Source organism: Streptopelia decaocto (assembly GCF_964273445.1).
Source record: "Streptopelia decaocto genome assembly, chromosome: 25".
In the NCBI taxonomy this organism is placed as follows: Eukaryota; Metazoa; Chordata; class Aves; order Columbiformes; family Columbidae; genus Streptopelia; species Streptopelia decaocto.
In genome coordinates this window covers 216590-236041 of record NC_138680.1, presented here as the reverse complement: position 1 = coordinate 236041, position 19452 = coordinate 216590, and the positions used below count along the sequence as shown (strand labels likewise).

Here is a 19452-nt window from a genome sequence, read left to right as displayed (position 1 = left end):
CAGCCAGAGATGTGGCAAGAGAGGTTGTCAGTGAGGGCAGCCAGAGATGTGGCAAGAGAGGTTGTGGTGGCAGCGGCCAGGGGACCCTGGGGACACCTGGGATCGTCCTGGAAATGCTCTGTGACATCGGGGGGCTGTGCGATGGCATCAGCTGGGGATGCGGGACTGGGGACGTCCGGCCTGCAGGGCCAGGCCTTCCTGAGATCTGCTTGTCCTGTCTCCATGTGTATTTTCAGGGTGCACGTGAGACAGATTTTGAACATCAGCAGAGACTGGGGGAGCTTTCCAAAGCACCTGGTTTTACACTGTCTTTACACTCAGTGACAGAGGTGACAAGTGACACAGCGGTCACACAGCACCACTGGGCACCAGAGGCTTTGCCTGCTGAGGCAAACTAATATTTCCAGATTCGTTACTCTAAGACTGTTGGAGGGGGATTTGGGCTTCAAGAGCAGAAGAAAAGCATTTCCACTCCAGAACCTCAGCCGCCACATCTCTGATTGTCCGTGTCAGGGACCCACAAACACTGTGTTGCCAAAAATGTGACAGCTATAAAAAGTATCATATCCTCCCCAAATCACTGTTTCCCTCGCACCCTCAGATTACCACAGGAATAATCTTGCTCTAATGACCAAATCCAACTCTCAGCACAGGTGTCTGGGTTCTCAGTGCCCTGTGACTCCCAAGATGCAAACTCAGTATTTTCCTTTGCGGTCTGTTCAGTAACAGTGATTACCCCAAAACATGCGTCACTTTGAGCAGGGAACCCGCAAAGAGCTCTGATGAAGCGCTGTTTGGTTAAATGAATATTGGGATCTCCCGCAGTTGGGTTTCCCTGGTTTAAGGCACAAGAACGTGCACATGTGGCCAGCAGGAGGGAGCAGAGCTGCACCGAGTGAGAGACGCAGCTTTACTGACTGCATTTCACATAATATTTTTGCGGGTTTTAAAAAGCAATCCCATCAGCATCGCAGGTGTATATTTGTTGCTGCGAGAAGTTTCCTTAGTTCGTTAAGTAGCTGACATTTTCTTTTCTTTCACTTATGTACATTTTACATTATAACAGACATTCCAGTGCTAAAATTATGTTTCCAGTCTCTGCTGGAAAGGAAGTTAAACAGAGAAATGCCAATAGCAAGGCAGAGCAGGGCATGACGAGAGCTGAAGGGTTCTGTTGGGATAGTGTTCAATGACTATCAACAAAGTGAAAATCCCTCCTCAGCTTTGGTTCTTGCCTTTTCTGCCATATTCAGCCTCAGCTGAGTAGAAGGAGAGCTGATGGAGTGTAAGGGAATCCCAAGAACTTGTGTCACAGCCACTGGCTCTGCCACTAATGCTGCTGCTGCTTCTGTGGCCGCTGCAGCTGCTGCAGCAAATGCTGCTACTGCCGATGCTGCTGCTGCTTTGGCCACTGCCGCCGCTGCTGCAAATGCTGGCCTTTCCGCTGCTGCCGCTGCAAATGCCGCTGCTGCTGCAAATAACTGCTGCTGCTGTGACCACTGCCGCTGCTGCTGTAAATGATGCTGCTGCTGTGACCGCTGCTGCTGCAAATGCTGCTGCTGCTTTGGCCACAGCCGCCGCTGCTGTAAATGCTGGCGCTTCCGCTGCTGCCGCTGCAAAAGCTGCTGCCGCTGCAGATGCTGCTGCCGCCGCTGCTGCCGCTGCCAGCACTGCCGGAGCGGTGTCCGTGCACAGCACTACACACCAGGTGTGACACAGAGCGGCTCTGTGACCTCACAGCCCAAGCTGAGCCCAGGATACCAGGGGCCTTCTGAGCTGCCAGCTCACAATGGCGACTCACACCCAAATTTTTCCAGGCCCGGTCTGACACCTGAACCGTGTCTCTGGTCAAAGAACGTCCTTCAGTGACAGGATTAGTGACCAAAATCAAAGTGTTACTGTCCAAAGTCATAACTATGTAATTGAGCCTCCAAACACATCATGGCAAACCTATAAAAAATATCCCGTATCACCCAGGAGAAATCCTTGCTGTATCACTGCTTTTTGCCTTTTCAAATAGGAATTAATGATTACCTGTGCAGCAGGTTTCAGAGGAGGAAGAAGACAAGTCCAGGGCAAAGTGAGGAATCAGGGCCCTCATTTGGTTGTGTTTAGGGCAATCAGGAGAAAATATGCAGCTAGAACTGTCTGCGTCATTTCCTCTTATGATTTCTGTGCCCTCCAGTCTGAATCTTGCAGGGTTTTTGCTGCTTGTAGGGTTGAACAGAGCAAGCAGCTCTTCCTCACCCACAGAAGACCCCTCCCCATGTCTCAAGGTGAAGAGAAAACCTCTCTGAGCAACACGTTGTTTTATTCAACACATCTCAAAGGTGGAGGATCACGGGAGTGGTGTACACGGAATGGCGCAGTCCAAACGTGGCTGCAGGCGCCTGGGGCTTGATCAGCTCCACCTGGAAGAGGTAAAGGAGGAAAAGGTGACCATGGGCACTTGTCATCACTTGTCTGGGTGCCTGTTGCCCTGCTCGTTCCCCCGAGCCCAGTGCCATTTCTGGACAGTCGCTCTGCATCTCTTCTCTCTGTGTCTCTGTTTGGTCAGGGCTGGCTGTGGGTGCAGCGCAGTTCAGCGTCCTGACCCAGCAGGCTTGTCCTCAGCGACGCCGTCTGCCAGAACAAGGGTGCCGACGTGCACTGGCCGCTCCTCCTCGCACACCCTGTTCGTGTGCCTTGCAGCCTCCAGCTCGCTGCACCTATTCGTGCAGCACGCTCGTTGGAAACCTCAAGTGTTAGCAGAGCACTCGCGATGTCCTGAGGCTGTGATTCATTGGATTTCCTTCTCATTTTGGGGGACGTATATGAACAAAAGAGAAAACCAGTTTAGCAGCAGGTAAAAGACATTAATGAAGTTTGTTTTTGCAGACAGTAAAAGAAAAGTCTAGATTTCAGCAGTTAACAGACTGAAAAGCTCATCACAGCAGGTGTGAAAAGCTGAGCTGAGCTGAGCTGAGCTGGGGCTGAGTCCAGAGGACGTCGAGCTCCAGCCAGACTTTGCTGGATTCATCTATTCATCCTTTTGTACCCATCTATCTTTTGTACCCATCTCTCTTTTGTACCCATCTATGTTTTGTTCCCATCTCTCTTGTGTGCCGCTATGGCAGGGAAATGTGAAAACGTATTTGCCTTGTCTGAACAAACAGCTGGAGCAATGTTACTCACTGGGCCCAGGTGTGGAGCACCAAGAATAAGAACAATACTACAGATCCTGCGACCTACAAGAACCACTGCAGTTCGGCGCAGAACTGGTGAGTTCCCAGACAATTGTGCTGTTCAGCTGTGTTTTGAAAAGAATTCCCATCAGCATTTCAGGTGTGTATTTGTTGCTGTGAGAAGTTTCGTTGTTTTTTTAAGTAGCTGATGTTTCCTTCCCTTTCACTGATCTTTGTCTGACATTAAAACACACATACTAGTGCTAAAATGTTTCTTTCCAGTCTCTGCTAGAAAGGGAGTTAAATACAGAAATGGTGGATGGTGACTCGGTGTTTGGTGTTTCCTCAGCAGTGTATTTACTGTGGGCTTTTCATCCCTGCGTGACTCTGGGGCCCTTGGCAAGCGCTGAATTCAGCTCCTGCGGCAGATGTTCCTGAGGAGTCCAGGTGCCGGGAGGCTGAAGAGAGCGACCTGCCACCCTAAACCTGCTCAGGGAAAACCGGCCCCGTGGCCAATTCCCAAGAACGTTACTGTTCAGAACAACAGCCCTGCCGCTTGGGAAATCTCATCCTCTAACAAAGAAAAGCAAGAGGAAGGAACAGCTCGATGAACTCCGGGGTGAAGACGTAGGCAGCCGGGGTGCTGGGGATTGACATCGGTGGGATTTTATCCAGTAAAAGCCCTTGTACCTTCCAAACTGTGCTCTAAGGTCCCACGTAGCCATAGAGTGCACCAAAGTACAGGTGCCCGATAAAACATTGCCCCCAGAAATTGTTTTACAATAAATAGGCAATTCAGTCCTGTGAGTGTCTGTTACTTTAGGTGGGAAGAAGAATTGTTTTCACCTTGCTTCAACTTATTTTCTGTGATGTCAATTCTTCTTGAAAGCCGTGCTTGTTCAGTTAGGGAGGGTCATGAATGTTGGGCTTTTGTGTCCCGTTGGTCAGTTTGTTTTGTGTGCGAACTGTGGCAGAGAATCACCGAAAAGGTTCCAGAATCACTTGTCAAAGGCACATTATTTTAGAAAATAGTCTCTTTGCTGTCTAAAGGCCCCGTTCGCAGTCCCGCGAGCGGGCGCAGGGCAGGGGCAGCGGCGGCGGGAGGCGCTGAGGGGCCGCCGGGCCCTGAGGGAGAACAACGGGCGGGACAAAGGGCGGGAAGAGGCGGCTGAGGCGGCGGGGCCGGGGCTGCTGCGCGCAGGGACCGCAGGGCAGCGCCGCACTTACCGCGGTCCGCTTCAGCCGCTTACAGTAGTTTAAGGATTTTTGTTCGCAAAAGACTCTTGTTAGATGTCTTGTTGGTGTCTCGAATGAGAATATCTCTTCTTCTGCTTAAAACAAAACAAAATTCCCTCAGAGATCAGGCTGTCTCAGCATCCTGAATGTGAGCAAAGCAGCGCAGCAGAACTGAGGAGAAAGTCCTGTGACTTTGTAATGCTAATGGGTGGCCTTTGGAATTGAAAGGACAGTTTCAGTTAAACGAGGAAGGGTGAAGAGCAGTTTTTCCAGGCAGCCCGAGTTACTGAAGTGATGTTTGCAGATCATGGGAGTTGTGTTTAGTGGTAAAGCTTGGGCCTCCTGCTTGGTGAGCAGGATCTTTTCTTGCAAGGTGAGCAGCTCCACATTTCTGCGCCGTTAAGAATATCTGTATATCTATGTGCAGACATGGAGGGTTTGAGAGTGCAGTATTGCCGTCTCTTCAGGTTCACCAGAGTCTTTGCTGTCATGTCTCTGCTCAGCAATCTCTTTTTGAGTCCCCTTCTCTTCCCCAGCAGTCTAAATTTGAATCCATTGAAATCTGAATCATTATTATCACTGTGAAATGTCATGAGAGCCCCGTCAGTGCAAGAAACCTGCCAGAATGTGATATGACAATTAAATTCCTGTGGTCTGTAAGCAGCAGACACTTTGCTTCGTTGGTTAGTACTGGAATATGGGATTTCCCTCTGACAGACCATTCAATGCTCAGAAATTCATTTTGCTCCTTATTCTGAAATGTATTGTATTTAAGCACCAACTATGCAGATACAAAAAGCTCCACTTTCCCGTGGGACCAATATCACAGCACTCTGACACACGGCATTTGATGTATGTCAAAACCAAATAATAACATATAGTAGTAAATAGCATCAAATTAACATGACGAGTCTCTGTGAAATTATAGACGTGGAGTAAAGGTAACAAGGCATCTTTGTTTCAGTGAAACATAATAGTGTTGAAAAATTAAGAAAATCAGCAGACTGACATGAAAATACTTTATTTTGGTGAAACTTTATTTCAATGAAAATATTTCAGTTAATGAATAAAGCTGAATAAGGCTTTGAAGTTGCTCCCTCCAGGCCTGCAGGAATTAGCATGGCCCGTGATATAAAGATAATTTGGGATTCCTTCATGAGTTTAGTTTCAGTTTTTCACACTCATATGTATCTATTGGTCGGTAATCTAAGAAAGGCAATTTCTCGGGTCTCTTGCTCCATATGTTGCAATTACTGACAGAAAGAAATGGCAGCTCATAGAAAGAAATGGCAGCACGTGGTTGAGCAGCACGAGGTTCAGCGGTAGTTTCCTGTCTTCTGTAAAGCTTTAATTGTTACTGTAGGACAGATGGTTTATTTAAGCTTTTGCTGGAATACAAAAGCTGGGAGATGTATTAAGCATCACGATGTGTTATGAGATGGTAAAAGTGGGAATTGATGGACATGAGGTTGAAGTCATTTTGTGAAAAGCCCCAATGTTTCCTGTGTCTGCAGCTCTCCCTCCTGGCCCAGCTCCGCAGGCCGGTCCCACCAGGGAAGCTGTGTCCCCCCAGCCAGACGGAAGGTCCCCCCCCAGCTCCCTGCCCGCTGGCACCGCGGCATCCACCTCCCTGCCTGCCCCGACATGAAGTTCGCGCAGAACTGGTGAGTTCCCAGGCAATTGTGCTGCTCAACTGTGTTTATTGCTGTTACACGTTCCCATCTCCCATGGCCTTGGCTTCGCGGCGCCTGCGGAGAGAAGAGGCTGCTGAGTCCCGGCCGTGGCCGCGGTGCCGGGGGGTGCGAGGCTGCGGGGCAGCGCTGGGCGCCCTGTGGTGTGCAGGCACCCGGCTGCACGGGGAGCTGCGGTCGGAGCTGCAGGGACACCCTGGCCGAGGTGAACATCTGGGGTTTACAGCAGCACCCAACAGGGTGATTTCTGCTGGCAGGAACACGTCACTATTGTGCTTCTCCCTTTCCATGGCAATGTCGTCCCTTGTTTTTCTTCCTGACCTTGCTCTGCCTGCATCTGTTGCTGGGGCAGCTCTTGTTGAGGCAGAGCCACTTTAAACTAACACTTGGAATAGCAAGAGCAGGTTTTGTTAAAGAGCGCCCAGGAGCTGAGCAGCCAGTTCAACCATCCTCAGCAGGAACCTCAGTGGAGTTTGGCCAGTAACTAAGCGGGCACTTCAGAGCACCCTGGCTCTAAATGTTTCAAGGCTAATGGCCGCCATCTGATACAGGAGTTTGGCAACACCCCCTGCTCAACAACTCACTTTTGTATTCTCCTCTTGCACAGCCAGCATGCACAAAACAGCACTATCCCAAACAGGATGGTGCCCAAGACCCCCACGACGGCTGCTAAGCAGCGGTTCTTGTAGGTCGCGGTATCTGCAGTATTGTTCTTACTCTTGACGCTCCAACCTGGATGAACAATTCTGTACCTTAGTGTTTCCTGCACACTACGGGTGATCTCACGCGAGGTCTGACAGCTGTTTGACCAACTGTCCCTTGGAGTGAGACAGACAGAAACCGTCCCTGTGTCAGGGAATGCCACCCCCAGCTCTCCCTCCCCGGGGACCCACACCCCAGGAGGACAGAGTCCGGCCCATGGGGATTCACCTGAACCCCGCACCCCCTTTGCCTTTGCTCCAGCACGGGCACTGCTTGCACGCCCCCAGCCTTCAGGCCTTGTCTCCCACTTCTGGCCCTGCAAGGCTGCTCTGTACCTGGAATCTTGTCAAGGAGGCCGTTGATTCCAGCCTGGCGGGCTTCCCCAGGGTTGGGCAGCTCTGCCAAGAATCAGAGAGAGGTAAAGCCTCAGCAGAGGATGCAGGAGTTCGGGGCAGGTTCCCCCTAAACCGTGCTCGATCTCTCAGTGCATCCCTTTGGACCTCAGTGCACAGGAGGGATCCCCTCCCTTGTGCCTGGGGGGGCACTCAAGGCAAGAGTTTGGCTGCTGAGGAGCCTGCAGACACAGGGGTTTTGGTTCATGACAGACGATGAGCAAAGGACAGCAATTACCTGGCATGCCTCGTGATTCCATTGTCCAAGTCCCTTCATCGTAGATCGGCACTACCTGATCGCCTCTTTTCTGAATCGCCACGGTCTCCCCAGTGTCATGGCTCAGGTCTTTAGAAAGAAATGGAGTCAGTTTAATGAGAAGTAACCTCTTCAAGAACCAATATCTTCAGGAGGCGATATTTCTCAAAATACATTGAGAACACTCAGAAACAAAGCCAGAGCATTTGAGGGTGTCAGTTCAGTTGGGGAAAGCGCCCTTCTGAGGAGCACTTGTATCTAAACCTCCACTTCCCAAGTCTTCTGCTCTAGAGCGATAACTACCCACCGTGCTCTACTTTGTCCAGTTCCTCCAGGACTTGGTTGAGGACTGATTTACGCTGGGAAGATTTTCGTCTTAATACCTTAGGCCTTGTTCTCTGAGGACCTTAACGGAAAGTAGAAAGTTAAATTCCTGAGCAATAAAATACTGAACACAAGTGCTTAGCCCGTGAAGTCAGCCAAGGCTGAGCACTCACCCTCGCGATGCCGAGTGAGCTGCGATGCTGGAAAAGCCCTCCCGGTGTTCACACCTGCACCTGAACACCCCCGAGAAGTTTCCATCACACACTGTGATGCCACCATCGTCACTGAACAGCTCTGAGCTGGCAGCTCCCCAAAGAGCTTAAAAGCCACAACGTAATCGTTAGATGCCCCAAGTGTCAGCCCTGGGAGCCAGGTGTACCCTAGAAATCCCTTGCGTCCAGCCGTGTCTGCAGACAGACACAGCAGAGAAGCTCCCAGGAAATATTTCAGTGGACGTCTTCAGAATATTAAACCCTAAATGCTCACTGGTTCAAGTAACAGACCTGAGGGATTGCCGTGATGCTCCCGGACAAGAGCCGGCTGAGGAGTCGCAAGGCCATCGGCTACAGGCACATCTGGAATCAAGCACATTCCGTTAGATCTTGTCAATCCGCTTCTTTCTCAGGTACCAGCGGTGACTGTGGGGGGGTCAGGTAATGATGTGGGACCCAGACATGGGTGGAGGTTCCCAAAGCTGCAGAGGGTCCATGGTGACCTGCTTGCTGGCCCCTGGCAGCTCTCAAGATGCTGTTTCCAGGCCGCATGTAAGACCCCTCAAGGGCTGGATGGACAAACACACGGATCCTCGGGGATTTCTTACTGGAAATCTCTGGGCCGGGTGCCCACCCCCGCCTGCCCGCCTACCAGGTCTCCAATCTCCATACGGCGCTGCCCCGGCCTCCTGGGCTTGCAGAGCCAGGAGGAGGAGGATAAAGAGTGAGGTGACCCCCCACCCCTGCATCGTGGCACTGCCACGAGCTCTGCCACAAATACTGCTGCTGCTGTGGCCACTGCAGCTGCTGCAAATAACTGCTGCTGCTGTGACCACTGCTGCTGCTACTGTAAATGACACTGCTGCTGTGACCGCTGCTGCTGCAAATGCTGCTGCTGCTTTGGCCACTGCCGCCGCTGCTGTAAATGCTGGCGCTTCCGCTGCTGCCGCTGCAAATGCTGCTGCCGCTGCAGATGCTGCTGCCGCCGCTGCTGCCGCTGCCAGCACTGCCGGAGCGGTGTCCGTGCACAGCACTACACACCAGGTGTGACACAGAGCGGCTCTGTGACCTCACAGCCCAAGCTGAGCCCAGGATACCAGGGGCCTTCTGAGCTGCCAGCTCACAATGGCGACTCGCGCCCAAATTTTCATCCCCTGGCCTATTCCCTAATATCAGAAATTCTCCTCCATGCGCTCCAGGATGCTCCTGGATTCCTCTAGCTCGCTGTGCAGATGATGGAATGGTTGGAGTCCCTGAGCAGGACAGGAGCCTGTGAGCGCAATGGTCGAGTTGAGATATTTGGTATATATCTGTGATCTGAAATCTGGGCAGTTTTATTACATGGGCTTTACAGAAGTCATGAGTTTTCCTTTCTTCACGCGTCATTTCAGTATCATATAGATATATAGATGCCATATTTCAAATGGAGTAAATCTTATGGATTTAGTTGATATTCAAACCATAGAGTGGAATGTCCCATTGTACACAAATGTCTTCATTGCTCTGGCATCCCTAAAATTGTCTTTTCTGGTGTTGGTAGGTGTCCTGGTTTTTTAAAAACAAGTTTCTCTTTCAGTGAATTTTGCCTGTCAGCTCAAGCTTCATATTAGCTGCATTTTCCTGGAGAACCAGACACATGTTTTGGTGACACAGCAATGGAATGCAAACTTATTGATAAGCATGGATGGACATCTGGCGAGAGGGGCGACGAGAAACAAGTGACCAAGAAACTGACCAACTGTGTATAACATTCCATTCACGTGAATACTTCATATAAAAGTGGGAGATAACGAGGATCTCGTCCTTTTCCCTTTTTTCCTTATGGTGACATTAGGAGAGGACCTTGCGAGTCGTCCCTGAGAACCGAGGCCAGTGACAGACTGAATCCAGCTCCGGTTGCTGCAGAGTCCAGTCCAGGACTTTGGGTGCCGGCTCTGCAGTTGCTGAGACTTTCAAGATTGGTTTTGTATATTTTGTATTATTTTCTCTATTCTTATTAGTAGCATTAGTAAAACACTGTTAATTCTTCCAACTCTCTTCTCTCTGTCCTTCTGTCCCTCCCGATCGCCTGTGCTGAGTGGGAAGGGGGGAGAGGGAGGGGCAAAAGGGGGAAGTGGGGGGGAGAGGAGGTTAACAATACATCTGCCAGGGTTTTATTGTCACCCCACAATCTAAACCCTCGACAGTAGGTCAGGACTTAAGTCAGAGAATACCAGATCCAGTGACCCAAAGGCCTTAGCAAGCAGGGCAGCATAGTGTGGTATAGATCAGTGTCATGGTATGGATCCACTTCATCCCTGCTTCTCAGAACAGAAAGTTTTGTGCAAGCTGGTAGAGAAGTCAGCTGGTAATGTCTGATGAATTTGTCACTTTTCCCCAGGAACAAGCGCCAGGAGCAGAGGAAACGGCCTCAAGTTGCGCCAGGGGAGGTTGAGGTTGGATGTGGGAACAATTTCTTCCCCAAAGGGCTGTGGGGCATTGAACAGGCTGCCCAGGGCAGTGCTGGAGTCACCATCCCTGGAGGGCTGGACAGATGGACATGAGGTTCTCAGGGACATTGGGTAGTTCATCCAGGCTTAACTTGCCTTTATGCTTTCTCTGCAAAGGCAACTTGCAGGAATCTTTTTCCAATTTGTAATTCTTCTTTTTCCTGACCATCAGAATACCTCCAGCTCTTAAACATAGATATAAAAATATTTAAACATTTCCTATTAAGCTCAGGAGTTTGAAACATGGGAAGCCAAAGCGTGTGGGCCTCAGGTGAGGTGTCTCTACGTTCTCAAATGTCTTGAGCTTGCACCCGAACACTGGAGGAGATGAACTGGAGCTGTCTCGGGCTCCTGCTGCCTGTGCTCCCAGGTTGTGCCCGTGTTTCCAGGTTGTGCCCGTGTTTCCAGGTTGTGCTCGTGTTTCCAGGTTGTGCCCGTGTTTCCAGGTTGTGCCCATGTTTCCAGGTTGTGCCCGTGTTTCCAGGTTGTGCCCGTGTTTCCAGGTCGTGTTTGTGTTTCCAGGTCCTGCCTCTGTTTCCAGGTTGTGCCTGTGCACAGTTTGCACAGAGTTTGCTGGCCCTTGACGTTTGCTGGGGCTGAAATAACGGCTTCAATGTGCAAATCGCCAATTTCCCCTGCAGACACTTGTCTGCGTCTCCCATCACGTATCCCAGGATAAAGCTCTAATGATTGCAAACGTAGAGCCTCGTACGAGCTGGTTCAGAGCAGGAGTGCTTTGGACAGGCTGGTCTGACACCTGAACCGTGTCTCTGGTCAAAGAACGTCCTTCAGTGACATAGGATTAGTGACCAAAATCAAAGTGTTACTGTCCAAAGTCATAACTATGTAATTGAGCCTCCAGGACACATCACTGCAAACCTATAAAAAATATCCCGTATCACCCAGGAGAAATCCTTGCTGTATCACTATTTTTTGCCTTTTCAAATAGGAATTAGTGATTATTTTTCCCGAGCTGTCCCCAGGATGCTCTGCTCTCTGCTGAGAGCGTGCAGGGAAGGACCCGGCTGCTTTTGGGGTGCAGCGTTCAGCTCCAGTCGCACTGTGTGGATTGTATCTGTCCTCAGCCAGGTGTGCAGCAGGTTTCAGAGGAGGAACAAGACAAGTCCAGGGTGAAGTGAGCAATCGGGATCCTCATTTGGTTGTGTTTAGGGCAATCAGGAGAAAATGTGCAGTTAGACCTGTCTGTCACTTCCTCTTAGGATTTCAATGCTCTCCAGTCTGAATCTTGCAGGGTTTTAGCTGCTTGTAGGGTTGAACAGAGCAAGCAGCTCTTCCTCACCCACAGAAGACCCCTCCCCTTGTCTCAAGGTAAAGAAAAAACCTCTCTGAGCAACACGTTGTTTTATTCAACACATCTCAAAGGTGGAGGATCAGGGGAGTGGTGTACACGGAATGGCGCAGTCCAAACGTGGCTGCAGGCGCCTGGGGCTTGATCAGCTCCACCTGGAAGAGGTAAAGGAGGAAAAGGTGACCATGGGCACTTCTCATGGCTGGTCTGGGTGCCTGTTGCCCTGCAGCAAACAGACTGAAAAGCTCATCACAGCTGGTGTGGAAAGCTGAGCTGAGCTGAGCTGAGCTGGGTCTGAGTCCAGAGGACGTCGAGCTCCAGCCAGACTTTGCTGGATTCCCCTCCCCTCCAAAATCATCTTCCCAGCATTAGGAAGGCGGGGACCTGTGTCTGCTTGTCCCTTCTGAGGAGTGGCCTCCTGAAGAGCTCGCAGTGTATGAGCCTGTAACATTTCCTGGCTGAGACAGCGTAAGGGGAAAGCAGTGTTCCTTGCCTTCCCTCTGCTGGGCTGGGGACAAGGGAAGGGACAGGAGGGCTGTCCTGCAGCTTGTCACTGCAGCAGGACACTGTGCAGCTCCAGGCAGCCCCAGCGGAAGGGGAGATGCTTTGGCAAAGCCGCGCAGGAGCAGAAGGCGGCTGCCTTACCCTTCCCGTGCCGTAGTCCGCTGGCCCCGGTTTGACCGTCTTGTCTCGGAGCTGGGAGCGGGTTCCCATGGTGTACCCGGGAGCTCTGGTTTTGAAAACGTCCAGCTCGATCTTCGGGAGCGCTGCAGGGCCTGGGGTCTGTAAGAGAGTCAGGGCAGCTGCTGGGTGAAAATGGCCGGTGTTTGTTCTTACCTGCGCCCGGCACAGGATGCACCAGTTCAGCGAGCTGGGCAAAGGATTTGGGAACCACACAGCCCTTCTAGTGCAACTTGGTGGAGGCGTGGGCAGTGATTTTTCTCTTTGTGTGTTTTTGCGGCCCCTGGATGTGACTCTCACCTTGGCCAGATCGGCATCGTAGCGATCCCGCTGGCTCCTGCTCGTCATGGAGTAGCACGGGCTGGCAGCCGTGTGCGCCGTGTTGGGGCCCAGCACCCTGGGCAAGGTGTAGGTGCCGGGACCTGCAAGAGCAACGGGAAGAGAAGAAACCTCTGGGCAGAGACAGGCGCCCTGCAGCCTGCTCAGGGCAGCAGGAGGGATGTCTGCCCCCTTTCCCAGCTGACTCTGGGTGAAAAGCTGAGCAGCACATTGTCATAGAGGCCTCCCCAGCTGCAGGGGTTTCCATCTCCTGTGCTCACGTACCTGGAGTGAAGTCGGTTTTGACTCCCCTGTTCCGGAAGCCCATGGATGGCTCAGGTGTGCTCTTAAAGACGTGTCGGTTGGACTTTTCCGGGCTGTAATCGCCTAGGGCAGAGGACAACAGCACAAAAGCGGTGAAGTTCTGGTATTTTTCTCAGTCTAAGGAGGCAATTTCACCAAGAGCTGCTCTCCCTAACAGCTGCAGAAGAGCCAGCTGCCGGGAAACATCGACAGCTCATTGAAAGGGTGAGCTGAGCCTTCTGCACCCATCTATGTTTTGTATTCATCTATCTTTTGTACCCATCTATCTTTTGTACACATCTATGTTTTGTACCACTATGGTAGTGGTACAAAAGGTGAAAGGTGAAAACATATTTGCCTTGTCTGAACAAACAGCTGGAGCAATGTTACTCACTGGGTCCAGGTGTGATCTCCGTCTTGATCCTGGGCAGTCCAGTGATGGCGTAGGCTGGAGCCACGTACTTCCCAGTCCTGGTCATGGAGGGCTCCACGTAATAGCGAGGGCCTGGGGAGCAGCCGCCTTCCGCAGGAGCTTTTGCCCCTCTGCAGGTGTACGCGGGGGCTCTGACTTTGGTGGGGTTGTGGTTGATGTACCCTAGGAAGAAAAGGGAAGCGGGTTTGTAGCTGGTTTGTGCCGGGTGTGCTCACCGTGCCACACACCGCTCTGCTCCTTGTCTTACCCGTTGTCCCCTGGACTGAGTATTTGGGTCCAGGGGGGGTGAACTGGGCCGAGATGAGGCCCCGTGGGCGATGAGGTCTCCAAGTCCCCACGAAAGCTCCGTCCATGCTGGGAGATGCTTTGAAAGCCTGAGGAAAAAGCAGAATTGTGCCTTGATACTTTGCTTTGTGCCTTAGTAGTTTTGAATCACTGTTCAAATGACTGTGCTGTAGGTTACTAGTGAACCTTGCCGTGGAACTTTGTTCAGTTGCATTTTTCCAACATCATATTAAAACCACTTTTGCTCATATCTTTGACAGTGGCTCTTTAAACGATCTCAGTCACCCATTGGTGACATCTTGGTCCTGTACTGTGCAAGTCCTGTCTCACCAGAGAACACCAGAACTCTTGATAACAGATTGTACGATGAGGGTGTCGAGACCCCTTGCCCAGAGCAGTTGTGGATTCCCCCCCACTGGATTTGTTCAAAGCCTGGGGATGCAAATCCCACTGGTCACAGGGGAGCTCATGGCCAATGCTGAACCGTGGCAGGGAAGCAGGAGTCTCCGGACTCCACCTGTCTCAGCCGCGGCATCGAAAGGGATGAGGACGACAACGTCTGCGTCTGCCTCGTCTCTGCGGCACAGAGCGTGGCGAGCAGTGAGAGCAGCCAGAGATGTGGCAAGAGAGGTTGTCAGTGAGGGCAGCCAGAGATGTGGCAAGAGAGGTTGTCAGTGAGGGCAGCCAGAGATGTGGCAAGAGAGGTTGTCAGTGAGGGCAGCCAGAGATGTGGCAAGAGAGGTTGTGGTGGCAGCGGCCAGGGGACCCTGGGGACACCTGGGATCGTCCTGGAAATGCTCTGTGACATCGGGGGGCTGTGCGATGGCATCAGCTGGGGATGCGGGACTGGGGACGTCCGGCCTGCAGGGCCAGGCCTTCCTGAGATCTGCTTGTCCTGTCTCCATGTGTATGTTCAGGGTGCACATGAGACAGATTTTGAACATCAGCAGAGACTGGGGGAGCTTTCCAAAGCACCTGGTTTTACACTGTCTTTACACTCAGTGACAGAGGTGACAAGTGACACAGCGGTCACACAGCACCACTGGGCACCAGAGGCTTTGCCTGCTGAGGCAAACTAATATTTCCAGATTCGTTACTCTCAGACTGTTGGAGGGGGATTTGGGCTTCAATAGCAGAAGAAAAGCATTTCCACTCCAGAACCTCAGCCGCCACATCTCTGATTGTCCGTGTCAGGGACCCACAAACACTGTGTTGCAAAAAATGTGACAGCTATAAAAAGTATCGTATCCTCCCCAAATCACTGTTTCCCTCGCACCCTCAGATTACCGCAGGAATAATCTTGCTCTAATGACCAAATCCAGCTCTCAGCACAGGTGTCTGGGTTCTCAGTGCCCTGTGACTCCCAAGATGCAAACTCAGTATTTTCCTTTGCAGTCTGTTCAGTAACAGTGATTACCCCAAAACATGCGTCACTTTGAGCAGGGAACCCGCAAAGAGCTCTGATGAAGCGCTGTTTGGTTAAATGAATATTGGGATCTCCTGCAGTTGGGTTTCCCTGGTTTAAGGCACAAGAACGTGCACATGTGGCCAGCAGGAGGGAGCAGAGCTGCACCGAGTGAGAGACGCAGCTTTACTGACTGCATTTCACATAATATTTTTGCGGGTTTTAAAAAGCAATCCCATCAGCATCACAGGTGTATATTTGTTGCTGCGAGAAGTTTCCTTAGTTCGTTAAGTAGCTGACATTTTCTTTTCTTTCACTTATGTACATTTGACATTATAACAGACATTCCAGTGCTAAAATTATGTTTCCAGTCTCTACGGAAAGGAAGTTAAACAGAGAAATGCCAATAGCAAGGCAGAGCAGGGCATGACGAGAGCTGAAGGGTTCTGTTGGGATAGTGTTCAATGACTATCAACAAAGTGAAAATCCCTCCTCAGCTTTGGTTCTTGCCTTTTCTGCCATATTCAGCCTCAGCTGAGTAGAAGGAGAGCTGATGGAGTGTAAGGGAATCCCAAGAACTTGTGTCACAGCCACTGGCTCTGCCACTAATGCTGCTGCTGCTTCTGTGGCCGCTGCAGCTGCTGCAGCAAATGCTGCTACTGCCGATGCTGCTGCTGCTTTGGCCACAGCCGCCGCTGCTGCAAATGCTGGCCTTTCCGCTGCTGCCGCTGCAAATGCCGCTGCCGCTGCAGATGCTGCTGCTGCTGTGACCACTGCCGCTGCTGCTGTAAATGACGCTGCTGCTGTGACCGCTGCTGCTGCAAATGCTGCTGCTGCTTTGGCCACTGCCGCTGCTGCTGTAAATGATGCTGCTGCTGTGACCGCTGCTGCTGCAAATGCTGCTGCTGCTTTGGCCACTGCCGCCGCTGCTGCAAATGCTGGCGCTTCCGCTGCTGCCGCTGCAAATGCTGCTGCCGCTGCAGATGCTGCTGCCGCCGCTGCTGCCGCTGCCAGCACTGCCGGAGCGGTGTCCGTGCACAGCACTACACACCAGGTGTGACACAGAGCGGCTCTGTGACCTCACAGCCCAAGCTGAGCCCAGGATACCAGGGGCCTTCTGAGCTGCCAGCTCACAATGGCGACTCACACCCAAATTTTCATCCCCCAGGGCTATTCCCTGGTCTCAAAAGCCGTGCAGATGATGGAATGGTTGGAGTCCCTGAGCAGGACAAGAGCCTGCAAGCGCAATGGTCGCGTTGAGATATTTGGAATATATCTGTGATCTGAAATCTGGACACGGGGGCTTTGACTTTGAGCCTGATGGACAAACACACGGATGCTCAGGGATGTCTTACTGGAAATCTCTGGGTGGGTGCCAGCCCCCGCCTGCCCCCCCACCAGTTCCCATTGTCTGCACGGAGCTGGGCTTGCAGAGCCAGGAGGAGGATACAGAGGAGCGAGGGGGGTATGGCCCCCCCACCCCCGCATTGTGGCACTGCCACTAATGCTGCAATTTCTGCTGCTGATCAAAGATTACAGAAGTACTTTTCAACTGGAATCCAACACATTAGTTAAAAAAAGAGGGATTTTAACACATAAACATCCCTTCTATGCAGTCCTGTAGGTGCAGTATCTGGTTAAATCTGGTCTCAGTTTCACCGAGTCCGCAAGTCCAAAGGGGCATTTTTGATGCAGACTGCGACACCACACGTTGGTTATATTCTTAGTCCTTTAGAAGCAGCAGCGCTTGTATGGATTTGTGCGGAAAAAGGTTTGAGCGTGGGCTCTGAGAACAGTCCCCATGCGCTTTCAGTGGCTTTTGGCGCCGCTGGAGAGCGACACAAATCCCGCAGAGAAACGTGAAGCGGATTGCCGCGGCAGCCCCGCACGAAAGAGGCGTTTGCTGAGCCCGGAGGAGCGGGGACTGCGGGGCGGGCGGGAACCGGGGCGGGAACCGGGGGCGGGAACGGGGCGCGGGAACGGGGGGCGGGAACCGGGGGGCGGGAACGCGGGGCGGGAACCGGGGGCGGGAACGGGGCGCGGGAACCGGGGGCGGGAACGGGGCGCGGGAACGGGGCGCGGGAACGCGGGGCGGGAACCGGGGGCGGGAACGGGGCGCGGGAACCGGGGGGCGGGACGCGCCGGGTGCTGTCACGTGACGCGTCCAGCATGGCGGCGCTGAGAGCGGTAGGTGGTGCCCCGTGTCGCCTTGGAGACCCGTCCTGGGTCCCCCAGTGACGGGGGGCAGTTTTGGGGGGGTCTGTGCCCCCCCGCAGGACCCTAAAACTGGGCCAGGCCCGGGCAGCCCTCCTGAACCGGCACAAACCGGGGCGGCCCCCCCGCTCGCCCCCCACGAACCCCCGCAGCGGGGGTGGGGGCACGAGTGGGGCCCGTGTCCCCCCTTTGGGAGCAGCTTTTGCCCCCCCCCCCCGCATTAATTAAATCGCGATACGTGCCCCCGACCGGCAGCCCCGGAGCCTGTTCGGGGGCGCAGGGACGGGAGGAGCTGAGGCAGGAGCTGAGGCTCCCCCGTCCCCCCGCAGGTGCTGAGGTGCCGGGGGGGCCCGGCCCCGCTCCCCCCCCCCGGGCAGAGCCGTGGGGCGGCGGGGGGGCTCCTGCAGCGCCTGGGCCGCTGGTTCTACGAGGCGGAGGTGGCGGCGGAGTGGGGGGAGCGGCTGCGGCGCTACCGGCTGCGGAGCAGGAACGCGTGCGTGGGGCGGGGGGGGTGGTTGGGCCCCCCCATTGTGGGGCGGAGCGGAGGGGCTGGGTCAGGCCCCCATGATTTGTGGGGAGCGAGGGGAGGGGCTGGAGCCGGCCCCACACATGTGGGGGGGGGAGGGGGGCATTTTGCAGCGCACAAGGAGGGGACCCCTCTTTTGGGTTGCAAGAAGGGGGGCTGGTTCAGCCCCCACCCTCCCTCCCTCCCTCCCCAGGTACTGCAATTCGCTCAGGGACACACATGGGGACGATGTGGCAGCCGCTGTCTTCACCCTGTCCTGTGGCGGGGGGGTCAGGTGAGCCCCTGCCCCACTTTGGGGGTGTCCCCCTGCCCCCCTGCATTTGGGGGGCTCGCCCTGATGCACCCTTCCCACAGATTTGATGGGCAGCAGCACTGGATGCGGGGGGGGCTCCGTGACCACCCAGAGCTGCTGAGCTTCCACAAGGTCCCTGTGGTGGCCCTGGACCTCAGTGGCTCCCCCATCACCTACGATGGCTTGGACAACCTGGGTGAGCCCCAAGACCCCCTAGAGACCCCCCCTTGCCCCCCAAACCCCTTGGGGACCCCTCTGACCCCCTTTTTCCCCCCGCCCAGTGCCGCTGACCCACCTGCAGCACCTGGACCTGAGCGGGTGCCCCCACCTCGACGACTGGGCGCTGGGGCGGCTCCACGTCTTCAGGGACACTTTGCAGGAGCTGTCGGTGGCTTGGTGTCCCGGTGTGACCGAGCGGGGCCTGGCCACCCTCCACCACCTCCGGTGAGCACACGGGGTGGGACACAGGGGACGGTGGGGATGTCCCCCCAGGTGTCACCCCCCCCAATCTCCCTTCTCCCCCCAGGGCGCTGCGGCGGCTGGACCTGACGGGGCTGCGCGTCCCCAGCCCCGGGCTGGTGCACATCCTGCTGGAGGAGGTGCTGCCGGGCTGCCAGGTCCTGGGCTTGGGCCGCGGGGACAGCCCAGGGACGGGGACAGCACCAACGAGGCCAACGAAGTTATGGGGTGGAGAGGGAGCCCCCCCGGAGCATTAAATGGCTGCATGCTGCCTCCTCTCCCCACGTGGATTTGGGTTTTTTTAGCAGTGATCTATGGATTCCTCAGGTTTTTGCCCCATTTCGAGTGGTGCTGCACCCCCTCCCACACCCCCCTGTGGGAAACTGCAGCGGGTCTGTGGAATCCTTGACAGAAAATATGGGAGTAGAGATCAGCCTTGAGATATTAAGATTTACCCTTGAGAAGGATGGGAGTAAAGGAGTATCCGGAGAGAGGAGAGATGTACCCGTGAGAGAGAAGGGGATAGAAGAATAACATGGATGATAGAAAAATTAGCCAATGAGATGTTAGTGCTGTAACTTGGAACCAATAGTGAGAAGACACATGAACTGGTAGAATTGTATAAAAATGCACTTGTAGCAATAAATGGCACCTATTACTTTCATCTTGAAAGAACTTGGTCCATGTCGTTTGTCCGTCTCAACCGCGACATCTGGTGACCCCGACGTGGTCCTGCCTGGAGAGGATCTCGCATGACAAGG

At 53.6% G+C, this 19452-nt stretch overlaps 2 protein-coding genes across 2 annotated transcripts; one reads left to right on the top strand and one right to left on the bottom strand.

Annotated features, from left to right (window-relative positions):
- Positions 1-11843: 11843 nt before the first annotated feature.
- Positions 11844-13863, bottom strand: LOC309450096 (ciliary microtubule associated protein 1A-like; the record flags this gene model as incomplete). The annotated part of the gene is made up of 6 exons (XM_082072759.1): positions 11844-11930; positions 12421-12558; positions 12757-12878; positions 13060-13161; positions 13472-13672; positions 13758-13863. The coding sequence occupies 6 exons, from the start codon at positions 13861-13863 to the stop codon at positions 11844-11846; spliced, it is 756 nt and encodes a 251-aa protein (XP_081928885.1).
- Positions 13864-17343: 3480 nt separating this feature from the next.
- On the top strand, positions 17344-19373 carry DMAC2 (distal membrane arm assembly component 2). The gene is made up of 6 exons (XM_082072519.1): positions 17344-17387; positions 17744-17907; positions 18134-18214; positions 18295-18428; positions 18514-18676; positions 18759-19373. The coding sequence occupies exons 1-6, from the start codon at positions 17370-17372 to the stop codon at positions 18946-18948; spliced, it is 750 nt and encodes a 249-aa protein (XP_081928645.1). The 5' UTR covers positions 17344-17369; the 3' UTR covers positions 18949-19373.
- Positions 19374-19452: the final 79 nt, after the last annotated feature.